We start from the raw sequence: 13,032 nt of genomic DNA, 5'->3' as shown, positions 1-13,032 counted from the left end.
CAAATGAGCTGGTCTGTTTTAATTTAGTAAACTGTCTCATCAAATCCTCATAGGCTAAGAGTCCAAACCTTAACCTTAGTGCAGTCACAAACTCATCCCAAGTAGAAATTGGGCTTGAGATCATGAGCCAAGAATACCATGAGAGGGCTTTACCCATGTGAAAGAAGGCTATTTGAAGCCTTTGGTCCTCTAGGGTGCTATAATAGGAGAAAAATTGGTTTGCCTTTAAGATCCACTCAGCTAGATTAGCACCACCAAACTTAGGGAATTTCAATCTAAGAGACCTCATATGTATCCCCTCATTTCCCTCAAATAAAGGTTTGTTACTAACCTTTGGGTTCTTATTAGAAGATCCTTCACCTGAGTTGCGCATCACGGCTAGTTGCTCATATGTGGAAGCCAGATTGTTTAATTGGTCTAATAATGCTTCTAGCATCCCTCTTTGTCTCTCATGTTCTTCTCGCGTGTGTGTATTCTCTCCCTTTAAAGCTGAATTTGCTTCCACAAGCTGGGATTGCCTAGTCCCCTTCGCCATGTCGCAGGAACGCGGCTTTGAGACCACTGTTAAGTGGAACACAAAATTGATAAATGTAAAAATGCAATAATTATGGTTATCTAAGGATTAGAACCTCCACACACTCGTTTGGGTGAATTCGAGAATTTTCATTGATTCAAATTGTAAACAGGGACTTCTACTTGTAGTGGACTCTACAACAAAATGAATAACTGACTGACACATTAACTAAATGTGGCCCAACATGGCCTCTTAACTAAACGGATAAGAAATTGACTAAGTCTGGAGTAACTGCCCCAGCCCATGACTCATGCGAGAATTGACTAAAATACTCATAAGAAATTAAATAAAGACCCAACATATATATAACGCCTAAGAAACCCTAAAGACCCTTCAGACCATCTTCATTCTTTTTTTTTTTTTATGTCGGGGAACCTCTCCAAGGCAGGGCCCTTTGGACCCATTCCTGCAGAGTAAACCCCGATCCCATGCACCGCACCCTCGGACATCTTCATTCTTTTACGCCGCACATAACACTGCCCCTTGTACTATCGGGAGACAAGTCTTCGACTTCTGGTGAAAACTTTATGCAGCCTCCCTCTGTTGCCAAAAATCGAGGCTTCAGCTTTCGGAACCCAATGAAAGGAAAGGGGATGGGTTGGAGGAAAATTGTGGGTTTGTGAAGGAGTTGATGGGAGGGGAGGGGCAAAGTGGGAAACACTGAAACAGAGGAAAATATTGGCATTGGTAGAGTGCTCCATCCATGTTCAAGGCACTCAGAGGCTTGGTCTACCTCTTGAGTTATTCTCTCACATTTGAGGTTTGTTGGTATAAATTTCAAAATGGGTCTTTTTCAATTTGGCTAAAGAAATTGAATTTTAGTTTCAATAGTCCCGTTAATTTTCATACTGTTTATTGTAAATGAAAGTCATAGGATGGATATAAGATTTTGTAGCGTTGTTTGTCTTGATCGTTACGCCAATTCCTACACGTCTTCCCTATATTGGCTATTTTATTATTCAGTCCCTCTTCTGGACAGTTACGATGTTCTCAGTCCTTCGACGACAACAAATAACAAATGGACACGTCAGCAATCCACATCTAAATCCCATGAACCCCATTACAAGGGATTGCAAAATCAAATACGTTAGAAAAATAGAGAACATATTCACTTTAGTGAAATCCCTTGCACTCCGCCGCACCTCACTTACACTCCACAATGCCGCACCTCCCCAGTCCATCGCAACCCGGCAAACCTCCCCAGCTCGTCGCAGCCAATGCAACATACACAAAGGCTTGGCCCGGTATGGTAGACCATATGGATCTAAAAGGACTTGATTGATGATAAATTGAGATATAACCACCATGGTTGGAGCTCCAAAGAATCTAGAAGTCCTCCCCGATCGAGAAGATTTGGCATGAAGGCACTCTTTGAGAACTGAAAAACAGAGTTCCTCGGATGGAAGGTAAGCCTGTTGGGGTTGATGGGAAAGGGTTATCAAGGTGTTTGTGGTGCTTTTTGGTGATTTAAAGGGCTGCCATGTTGAGATCAATGAGAAAGCTGACCCGTGCAATCTTATTTATATCTTCTAAATCTGAAATTTTTTTATGTAAAATCATTTTCTTGATGTTCGTAACAATTTGCTTTCGAGGGATAGATGGGCTTCGAATTTGCCTACTAACTCAGCTGTCCTCATTTACTGAGTATCATTTTCCTTTATCTTATGATGTTAGATGTGTTCTATTGCAGTTAAGCCCCCCGTCAATTCTAATATTTTTCTTTTGTCTACCACCCAAATTCCCACTTTCCCTTACAAACGTCTTATTACTTGATGGAATGGGTTCGCCTGCGGGAGAGAAAGAGTACAAAGAGAGAGATGGGAGGGAGACAGGGATGGGGCTATGGCTCAATAGGAGGGTAGGATGGAGGGAGTGGTGGGGCTCGGGCTTGACAAGACTTTCAAGAGTGGGTGGGGCTAGGGCTCGAGGGAGGCAGTGGTTCTAGAGGGAGAGAGAGAGAGAGAGAGAGAGAGATGAAAAAGGGAGAGTTTATCTGGAATGCGGCCACAAGGTTCAAAAAATAGTGTCTTCGTAGCACATTCTCATTGGATGCCCTTTTTTAGGGGAGAGAGGTTACACGAAGGTTTTCTCTTCATTATTTAGGCTTCGGTGGTTTTCCTTTTGGTTTTACATTGGTCGTTCTATGTATGTATTCTTCTCTTTCCCAGGTTGCATTTTGAAGGGCTATTGGTTTCTGAGTCCTGGACAGTGATTTGCTATTGTGCATGACTTGTCCCTCTTCAGTTTTCACTTTTCCCTTTGGGTAATTGCTATTGAATAATTCCAAATTAAAAACAAGTGTTCTGGATGGACATAGAAGATGAAACAAGCATGACTCTACCTAGCAAAGTTTCTAGAGTACAAAATTATTCTATCATATCGTATTTTTTTTTAATGATGGGACCAGATTTTCAGTGGGAGTTTTTAAGAGAGAAGCTACGCTGGGGAATCCTTGTAAATATAGAAAGAAAATCTAACGCTTGTACTACGCTAAACAAGTTTACACATCTAAACTGGCCTAACTCTATTTGGAAGACGAATAAATCTACTACAAAGGTAAAGATATGATTAAATTGAGCCTAAGTACAAAAACCCAGAGACAGAAATGTCATCAATGTTTTATAAGTAAAATAAATAACCAAAACCTCAACGGAGCAGCGTCATTCTTGACTTAATACCTGGAAGGCAAAAAGAGTTCAAAAAAAAAAAATCAGAAACGACCAAAACCACTTATCATAGCATAGACATTTCTCGGGAAAAAAAAAAAAGTAGAAAATTCTTGAGAAAGATGGGTGAACCTGGGAAGGCATATCCAAAAGAAAATACCGGCAAAATTCAAGCTTCCTTCCTAGTTATCCTGTGATTGACAAAAAATATAACTGAGAATGAAGGCTATATATTCTAAAGATACTACAGGGACAATATCACAGTTAAATGCTAATTATGATAACAGTGTGTAAAGACATTTATTTTTTTTCAACACTGCTGGATAGGACATGGGTTTCGATAACCCAAAAAAAAAGGAATGAATATATGGGGGTGGGGGGGGAGATACAAAAGTCAGATTCTAGAGTTGTGGCAGACTTCTAACCTGAAGCAACAAATTCCCAACGCAGCTGTGATTTCATGAATAACCGATGTGGCGAAGTGCAAATAAAGTGCAGCTGAGTTCAGAAACAAGAAGATTTTCAGATGCAGAACAGAAAGAATTTTTCTCACAAAAATCACGATATTAATTTATAACTGATAGTAAAAGTTAAACCAACACATTCCCAATAAGGCATTGTAGCAACAAATGCCTAATCATGCTTCTCAAAACATAAGCTCAACAAGGAGAGAACTTTGGTATTAATTGGAAATAAGAGTTGTAACGTACAAAGAGAGAAGTAATTTATAATTAAGTGGCAATATGCATAAGAAAAAGGGTGGAAGTCACCATACTTGAGAATAGACAGTAAAGAAGAAGAACCAAACTCTCATCAACTAAAGGAGCCCTGCCACAAAAGATGAACATAGGTTCAACAATGAAAAAGAAACTCAATAATGAATACAATGACAAGTCTGTTGTTCAGCTTACAAAAATCAAATTACAACATACCCATCATTCAGTCTCGCTGTGAGTGCATTTGCAATGGCAAGAGGGAGATACAGTAGTGACTGCACAGAGTAAAAGATAAAGTGAATCACAACCTTTTTGGGGGGAATTTGACATGACGACCTCACCCACAGTCAACCAATGTTGTGGATTAACAACGAACAGTATTATCCTCCCCCCCAAAAAAAAAAAAGAACACTTGTAATTTCATTACCAAAAATCCTAATAGAAAACCGGCTACAAAACAGACTAAGGTACAGTACAATTGTATGTTTTCTTAACTATAACTCAAGGCACGAAGGTATCATAAAACTTTATTCATCCAAAATTAAAGAAGACAGAAATCTAAACAATTAACCACCGACTGACAATGCTCAAAAATTGTTTACATGCATGCACATACTGGGTCACTAAGGATCAGTGGACTTTAAAAGAATACAATAGTTTTGAAAACGTTTGCTACATATTCTTTCTCGAGTGACAAGACTCATTACTTTGGGATTTTTGTTTTGAGTTATCATTTTTCAGCCTCGATTTAAATATCCAGTAGTTCTCAATATCTTCCAACACCAGTTATGGTGGAAAGAGACTGGCGGACTACATTCGGCCAAAGCAATGCAACAAGAGGGGAAACCCTCATGAAATTGATGGAATTTTACTTGACAAAAAAGAAAAAGAAAATTAACCGAATTTCAAATTACTAGCAAATTTTAGTAGGTTTGGCATGAGAATGCAACATACCACACACATGTTAGTTTTCAACCCCTTTGGTTCATCACACAAATGAGCCAGGACCATCCTTCCCTGCCAAAACAGACGGTAATTCAGGAAAAAAAAAAAAAAAGATTCATTGATAGAGGCTTTATTGCCTATATAACTGGTTCTTGGGAAAAATAAAATAAAATAAAATTTTACACAGCAAAAAGTAGCTATAAGAAATAGCAAACTAACACCAAAGCTGCCAAGTGGACATACCAGAGAAAATTAATGGTGTATGAACTTTTTATTTCCTTGTATATTTCAAAATATCAATCGCATGCTAGGGTTTTCAGAGGAAAACATACTGGCCATCGCCAAATACCAGTCATTCATGCCTCTTAACCAGTTAGAATACAGCAAGCCATAAAAATACCCTCAATCTTTACACTGCAAATCCTCATAATACCTTGCAAGGAGATCTATCCACCATAAGGGTTCTACTGACCATTAGAGAATATCATAACTCATTCGAGGGATGGGCATTCAAAACTTCAAAGTACCCGTTGGAACGAAAAACCAACTAAACTGGCCGGTTTTTCACGGTCCAGTCCAATTCTTGGATTGGTAGGTTTTGATCCAATCACTAGGGGATTTTGGCCCAGTATCAGTGGGGTTTCTCCATCCAAACCAACCCAAATATAAATATGGTTTTTTTTAATTTTGTATATAATATATTATACATATTATAAACCAGTTTTTATGTAATAATGTAAATTGAAACCAAGTAATTTATGTGATTTTTTGTAACCCTATTATTTATGCTTATATATTAATATAATCCTTATTATTTAATTACTTAAGTAATTAAAGTATATATTGCTAAAGTTTTTTTAATATGTAAAATATAACCAAGTAAACTTAAAGCTTATTTTTTTAATATACTTGATTAGAATACTTAATTAGAATACTTACTTAATATACTTGATGAAAATACACTTATTAAAAAACTTTAAGTATAGTGGTCCAGTTTCAGTCCAATCTGAAACACGTGTTAAGACCGACAGGATCAATATAAATCGGTTTAGTCTGGTTTTAAGGCCTTGCGGTCAGTCTTAAGGTCTAATAGTGGTGGTCCGGTGCAAAAAACACCTCCAAAACTGACCGGACTAGACCAATACACCCATGGCCAAGGACTTTAATCTCACAGTACTTGGCAGAGTGACATTATCATGCTAAGAACCTTTCTCATTGTGAAATTCAAATGCATCTGGAACCCACAGCTTACAACAAAATATAACCACATGGCAAATGCATCTACCAGGAAAAGCCTTAATCACTATCTGGATGCAAGGTTCTAATTTCTATTACTTCCAGCCAACCTTCAAACTGGGAACAATAGATCAATTGATATAATAATGACCACAGAAATTGAAACCCAATGACAATAATAACAAAGCCATCCAATTCAAAGAAAATCAATAGAAACTATAGCTGAATGTGTAGTCACACTGAAATGCTATCTATTGTTTTTAATAGATAAACACCAAAACACAACATCTTACCACAAGGAAACCAAAAGCAAGTCCAGTTCCCAATACAACTAAATGCGGATAGTCCCCCATTATGTCATATGGAGACAGATAGTCCCTGCATAGAGAAATAATGCCACCAAGTAAAGCACAATGCATGTGAAAAAGAAAAACACGTATAAAACATACAACATATATCAGTCATACCATACAAGAACTCCTCCCAAGAGTGCAGCAAAAGGGCAAAGCTAAAAAGAGCCAACAACAAAACAACATTACATCTCATATAAGCGACTGGAAGCAAGAGACATGTATCCAATAGATTGTAGTAATACCATTGCTAGTGCCAGCAGCATGCTTCCTTTTCTTCCCTGAACTACCCTATAAACATTGTGTATGCTGCAAATAAATGTAAAACAAGGGAGATCTAAGCTGAACTTTATTGAACAACAATATTATGTCATAAATATGAGCTCCAATGGGAATAGGCAAGTCCTTTGGAGTTCAAACCATGTAACATCCACCATAATACACGTAAAATTAGATTTATTAAAAATAATATTTTTAATAGGGTAAATTCACTCTTAGTTTCTAGCTCTAGAGGAGACAGATAAAACACATGTATAGGCACCCCAAAAGCCCAGCAGCAACAACAATTGATATTTTGAATATGTCATTCCAATATCCGTGGGTCAACACAGTTGGGTCAGCAGGAGGGAAAACAAGTGTGCTTAAACTCCAATCTATTTAAGCTTGTCATAAAAGGAATGAACTTGATGGGTGCCTATTAAACAGTCAATCTAGAGTTGTTAAAGTCATAACAAATGTACTGCAAGTCAGAAAAACATGTCAGATATGAGTTTTTACGCATGAAAAAAAGAAAAGGCATTAAACTTCAATAATTTAGGATAAGGAGAAGTACGTACTTGTAAGTGACTGTTGGTATGACACCAAAAACTGACATCAGAAACAGCACAACTCTGTTTGTGGGAATTTCTGGTCAAAATAAACAAAAAATGCAAACACATAACATTCAAACTAATGCAAAATAAAGACAGGATTTTAATGACAATCGGGTAAGGAAGAGGAAGTAAAGGTGAAAATGATAAGGTGAAAAACAGTTAATCAGGAAATACAAAATGTCAATTTTAAGTAAAGGCTTCATTTAACTGCCTGCAAAAGAGGGAAAAAGGATGGTGTGGCAGAAATAGTACAAGTACAACTTAAGAAGTTCTGGCATCTTAAACACAGAAATGAACATGGACAACCCAACAAATAGAGTTGCTACGAAAGGAATGTATGAAAATAACTTCAGTGGTGCAGATCAATGTCCCCTAGTGCTTAGTAATTATTAGGTGTATTTTGTGTACACTTTCTGTGTACTTGGGCTATGCCTTATACTATCAATAAAGTTTTACTTTTACTTACAAAAAAAAATGTATGATAAGATGGCAATGATAGAATTAGGCCTCCTTTGTTTTCACAACCATTCTCATCTCATCTCATCTCATCATTACAACTTTCTCAAATTCCCACACAAAATAAAATAAACAATTCAACTTTTTCAAATCTCAAAACAAAAATAATATTAAAAAATATATTCTAATAATATTTTAATCAACTTTCAACTTTTATCTCAACTCATCTCATCTCATCTGCGAAAACAAACGAGGCTTGCTCAACTGGGGAGGACACACAGAAAGGAATTAAATGAAGTACATATCGAATTCATACATACATGCCAATAAAAGATCACACTTCAACTTGCAGAACAAATTCCAAGAAAAGAGGCAAACATATCATACAATTGCATTATAGTTTCCAGCAAAGCCTGCAACAAATAATTGTTAGGATTTATATCCTAAAAACTATATCCTTTAGCCAGGAAAACATCTAAATGACGTTACTTTCCATGCCATAACCAATTATAAATACTTCAAATGTTATTCTACATCACATTCTGCCATGACCTTGACAATAAAAATCTCACCAAAAGAAGCTTAAGATAAAGCTATAATCTAAAACTTCTGAAGCATTAACACCTTCAATTCAGAGTCCATGAAAGTGAGAAACCGTTAGCAATCAAATACAAAAGAAACTTCAGATAAAGAAACCCCAAATAACTCATCTCATAATAAAAGATTCCGGCACATCCGAATCTAGCTAAAACATCATGGTATATTATGTAAGATTTTCAAAACAGGTTCCATACCTCTTTTTTCAGCTCCAAAAAATAAGGAGTAATAAGGCCGTCAGCTTTCTGAAGAAATACTTACCATGAATAAATGGCAGCCCAATTACAAAGGGAATAGACTTTCCAAATTGTTGAGCCCACCACTCAGCACCTAAGAACCAAGTAACAATTAAGTGTAATTAGCCTAAAACAAAAGAAATCCACAAAGAAAATTATGACTTAAAATAAATAATGTTATAGAACATTTATTTGTATGCACATAAAGCACATTACTTAGGGGTTAAAAAACACAGAAGCATACCTACAATAGCTGTGAAAAAATGACTCAAATAAATCAGCATGAGGCCCTCTGTTGGTCCATTGATAGCCGGAAGAACAAGGGTATTGGTGAAATAGCTAGATCAAGAAAATCAAACATCAATACCGCTAACATCCAACAGTCAGTATAATCTACAGATATCATCAATGACAAACTTAATCTGGAAAGCCGATAAACAATAATCCCAATAGAACATTTCACATAGCAAGAATACAGGCAGCATAAAAGTCATAAAAAGCAAGCAGATACAATAATCATCATTCAGAGTCAAAGAGTGAATAAGCACTGGTATTTTTAAAAGAATCCCTCCCATTCAATCCCTGGGCTTTGGACCCTGGGAGGCAGGAGTGAGGAAGAAAATTTATTACTTCATGCCAAATATATGCAGAAATCGTTTTTTTCCTTAGAGGTGGAATACATAGAAATCATTTAGTGCAATATTCAAACATAAAAGCAGGAAATAACTAAATGATTAACATTAATAAATGATGAGGCTGTAACAAAAAACTTACTGTTCCCATGTTGCACAGTAAAATGGAACGGCTGAAATTACCCAGAACCAGAAAGTATATTTTCCACACATAGCAGTGCTCCCAAAAGCCAATGCTTCAAACTATTTAAGGGAAAAAGATGAAAAAGGTGATGTATATCTAAATGCTATACAATGTCAACCAAAGATTATGATATATACCGCACAAGCAAGGGCATCACATCCTGCAATTGGGGGGGGTAGGGGAAAGAACATTATTCATCAGTATTAATGCTTGTCCCACCAAAAAAAAAAAAAAAAAGACAATCTACGTGACAGTAACTCACCATGATCGAAAAGCTCCCCTAATGGACTTGATGAATTAGTTCGTCTTGCTTGCTTCCCATCAACAGCATCAAAGGTCTAACATGGAATAGAAACAGGTTAAAGAAAACAGTGATAAAGGAGAAGGGGATGGATATGCTTATATGAATCTCTATTAGAGGACCATATTTTATAACTTAAATGTAATTTTATTCAATCTCAAAAGGTCGGGACATCCAACTACACAGATTATACAATAGATGCTTTAGAAGAAAATCATGATATTGAAGATTAGTATCACAATAGCGAGTGACCATCCAAAGAAAAAGGGTTTTAATGAAAAAAAAAAACTTTGAGCTCATCCACTGATTTGTTGCAGTCTTCAAAGTACAGATCATTTCATTCTCTCCACAGACACCACGTTAGCTGGACAAACAGGTTAATAAACGATCTGTAACATAAAAGACACCTAAAATGGCAGGACAAAATGGCTACCTAGTAATCACTAATCAGGACATAAGATTTAGAATATTTACAGAGATGAAGTTGTGGTAAGAATTTCATTTTGCAGAAAATAGTCTTAGATAGTCACAAAACCTAAAAAGACCTCTACAGAAGTTGAGCAGCAGCAGTTTTTCACAAGTCCCAACTTTTAACTGTTTAAAATCCAGAAGCTAATTCTCTTGGCTTCAACCAAAGAAATAAGAACATGATAACACAAAAGTCAAGCAAGCAAAACAGCTCCATGAAAGTCAAACTAAAATAATGCGTGAAAGCAAAATAAATAATCTAAAGGAAATATTGCATGAATGACTATCTTAGTATTATAACCCTATTCAGCTGTATGTAAGGAGAAGAAGCACGCCTAATGAATATAAATTATGACAATAAGAAGAAACAACACGACTTTCACAGCTTGAATTAATTCTAATCAGACCTGATAGAGAAAAAGTAGCAATCCGTGTGCAACATGAACCCATCTTGGAGGAGGTGAGTCCAAGCGAGGTGAATAAATCTGAAACAAAAGTATGTATCAATAATTCAGAGGTTAGAGGGTTACTAAAAAAACACTTCTTTTCACAACTTCTTTGCAACTGATCAACGAATCCTAAACCAGGTTTTATTTCGAAACAACAGTTGGCCAATTGGGCATTAAAAATGCTTTAAATAAAAACTATTCCAACAAAAATTTAGTAGCAAGTAACACGGAGATTCAATTCTCACATAACAGATACACAAGTGCATGCATTAGGGAAACAGAACACACAAGGGTCAATTGTTAGGAGGATTTTGTATAATCTAACAAATGATTGAAACTAAAAACATGAGAAGAGATCAACTCCAACTCACATAGCCAAGCAGCATAGAGATGACTAAGAACATGGATCCCGTAAGTGTTATCTGACAAAATACAGTGTATTCTGTCAGTGAAGAGGCATGAGTGCACTATATCTAAGTAGAAGTAACAAGTTGATGAATGATATAAAGAGGGAGGAAAGATTATTATACCATGTTTGGACTTGCAAATTTCCGAAATGAAACACAAAAAGCCCAGAGAAAAAGAGAAAAGTCAGCTCATCTTAGTAAGAAGGTAAATGTATTAACACTTGCACGCAGAAAATTTATGAACGACAGAAGTTTGGAAGTATGCAATACTTTGAAAATCTTAAAAGCCACGGATGTTATATAAAACTGGTAATAATAACAAGATAGCAGACTCAGCCAAAAAATTTAAAATTGGGGATCAGGTACAAGTCCAATAAAAGCATACCATAAGAAATTGTATGCATCATCATTCATGAAATCCTAGATTTTCATACCAGTGCTTAAATTCTATGTTATCAAACCAAATTCTCAAGTTAACTCCACCGTATACAGGTTCTCGAGTTACAAATGAAGCATTAAGAAAAAAACAAGCTTCAGTGCAAAATTGGACCTTCCCATATGTCAGAAGAAGAAAAAAAAAAAAAAACCTTTGTACTAAGGTTGGGAAAATCGCAAATTCTGAATTCTGACCAGAATTTAGGAAACAGAAACAACATAAAGATTGTAGCTTGCATTCTGACATTCCAGCTTAGTGCTTTTCCCTCCTTTTTGACAAGTAATTCTCCATTAGCAATTGCCAAACTTCGACATCGACACCCAAAAAACACTAGCCCAAATTTAAAAAACAACAAAGAGTTGGAAAGATTGTCACAACTCAACATCACAAACTAGAGGCACATATTAGAACATTGGCCATATAGTCTTTTGGTTCTAGAATTTTGCTTGCACCCTTTACTAGGATTGTCATACCATCAGATGAGATGGCTTAAAAATCATTAAAAATACAAAGTCCAATACAAGTTGCTTATGTGCAAACTTTTCAACAACCGGAGTAAAATTTTGAGAGTGAAAGGACTTTTTTCTTTTTTTGATAAGTAAACGATATTATTAATAAAGATAGGCATAGCCCAAGTACACAAGATGAATACAAGAGACAAGGCCTTTCTAGAACGAAGTATTGGAAACAAGGAAATCATTAAATAGTGAAAGGACTTACGGCATCCAAAGGGGGAAGAAATTAACGACGCGACTCCAAAAGGGTTGGAGCACATATTTGGCGACGTAGGAATGATCCACGCCGCTGTACTTATGCCTATGCAGCGCAGCCACACCATGCGCACCAATGTACCCCATTCTTCCAAAATTCTTCCCGGATTCTAGTCTCCGAACCACCCGCCAAACCACCAACACAGGGCCAAATGCTACAGTCGTTCGAAGCAAATTGGAAGATAACGGTTATGTTAAAGCAATCAAAATACACAAACAAACGATCGCAAACCAAAATTAAACAAAACACAAGGCATTTTCGATCCATGGAATTTACGTTGAGAAAAGATCAAAGGAAAAGTAGAGAACAACCGGAAATTGATAAGCAGAGGAGATCAGCAAACGAAGAAGATGAACATTACCACTTGGAACCAGAGTGTATCGAGCTAGGCTGCGAGAAAGAGAGTGAGAGAAGAGGGTTTAGTGGAGCGTAAAGAGGTAAGCATGGCTGATTATTATTTTATTTTGCTTCTTCTAATCGAAAAAGGTGCTTTCAAAAATAATAATAATAATAATTGAAAAGGTCAACAAAATGAAGTTTTTCTTTTTTATGAAAAATAATAAATATAAAACATTTTCACAATATTTTACGTAATAATATTTTAGATAGAAATTATTTTCATCAATTGTTATTCATTACTCTACATTCTACGTCTTATGAAAAATATTCTAATATATTATAAAAAACACCCTCACACTTATAAAAAAAAATTATAAATATGAGATGTGGAAGTAAA

At 36.1% G+C, this 13,032-nt stretch overlaps 1 protein-coding gene across 2 annotated transcripts; it reads right to left on the bottom strand.

Annotated features, from left to right (window-relative positions):
- Positions 1-2,995: 2,995 nt before the first annotated feature.
- On the bottom strand, positions 2,996-12,764 carry LOC109003812 (choline/ethanolaminephosphotransferase 1-like). 2 transcript variants are annotated; one of them, XM_018982113.2, is made up of 20 exons: positions 12,658-12,764; positions 12,246-12,450; positions 11,213-11,222; positions 11,054-11,104; positions 10,641-10,718; positions 9,727-9,802; positions 9,602-9,624; positions 9,423-9,523; positions 8,893-8,987; positions 8,674-8,742; positions 7,324-7,393; positions 6,733-6,796; positions 6,605-6,645; positions 6,431-6,515; positions 4,911-4,973; positions 4,173-4,231; positions 4,016-4,068; positions 3,666-3,738; positions 3,373-3,431; positions 2,996-3,252 (listed from the first exon to the last, which is right to left on the bottom strand). In XM_018982113.2, exons 2-19 carry the CDS (start codon positions 12,380-12,382, stop codon positions 3,410-3,412), a joined length of 1,170 nt encoding a protein of 389 aa, XP_018837658.1. In that variant the 5' UTR covers positions 12,383-12,450; positions 12,658-12,764; the 3' UTR covers positions 2,996-3,252; positions 3,373-3,409. The 2 variants fall into 2 exon arrangements, with proteins under 2 accessions (XP_018837658.1, XP_018837659.1); XM_018982114.2 differs by having other exon boundaries at positions 12,608-12,738.
- Positions 12,765-13,032: the final 268 nt, after the last annotated feature.

The sequence above is a fragment of the Juglans regia genome, chromosome 16 (genome assembly GCF_001411555.2).
Source record: "Juglans regia cultivar Chandler chromosome 16, Walnut 2.0, whole genome shotgun sequence".
Lineage (NCBI taxonomy): Eukaryota > Viridiplantae > Streptophyta > Magnoliopsida > Fagales > Juglandaceae > Juglans > Juglans regia.
The sequence above is the reverse complement of the archived record's forward strand: the minus strand, read 5'-3'. Positions and strand labels throughout refer to the sequence as shown.

Excerpts from the sequence above, each read along its gene's own strand:
- LOC109003812 (XM_018982113.2), bottom strand. The coding sequence starts at position 12,382 with ATGGGGTACATTGGTGCGCATGGTGTGGCTGCGCTGCATAGGCATAAG. Across the intron at positions 6,646-6,732 it reads TGCTGCTGGCACTAGCAATG|CTTTGCCCTTTTGCTGCACT; the intron begins GTATTACTACAA and ends GGCTCTTTTTAG. Across the intron at positions 6,516-6,604 it reads TTGGGAGGAGTTCTTGTATG|GGACTATCTGTCTCCATATG; the intron begins GTATGACTGATA and ends TTCTCTATGCAG.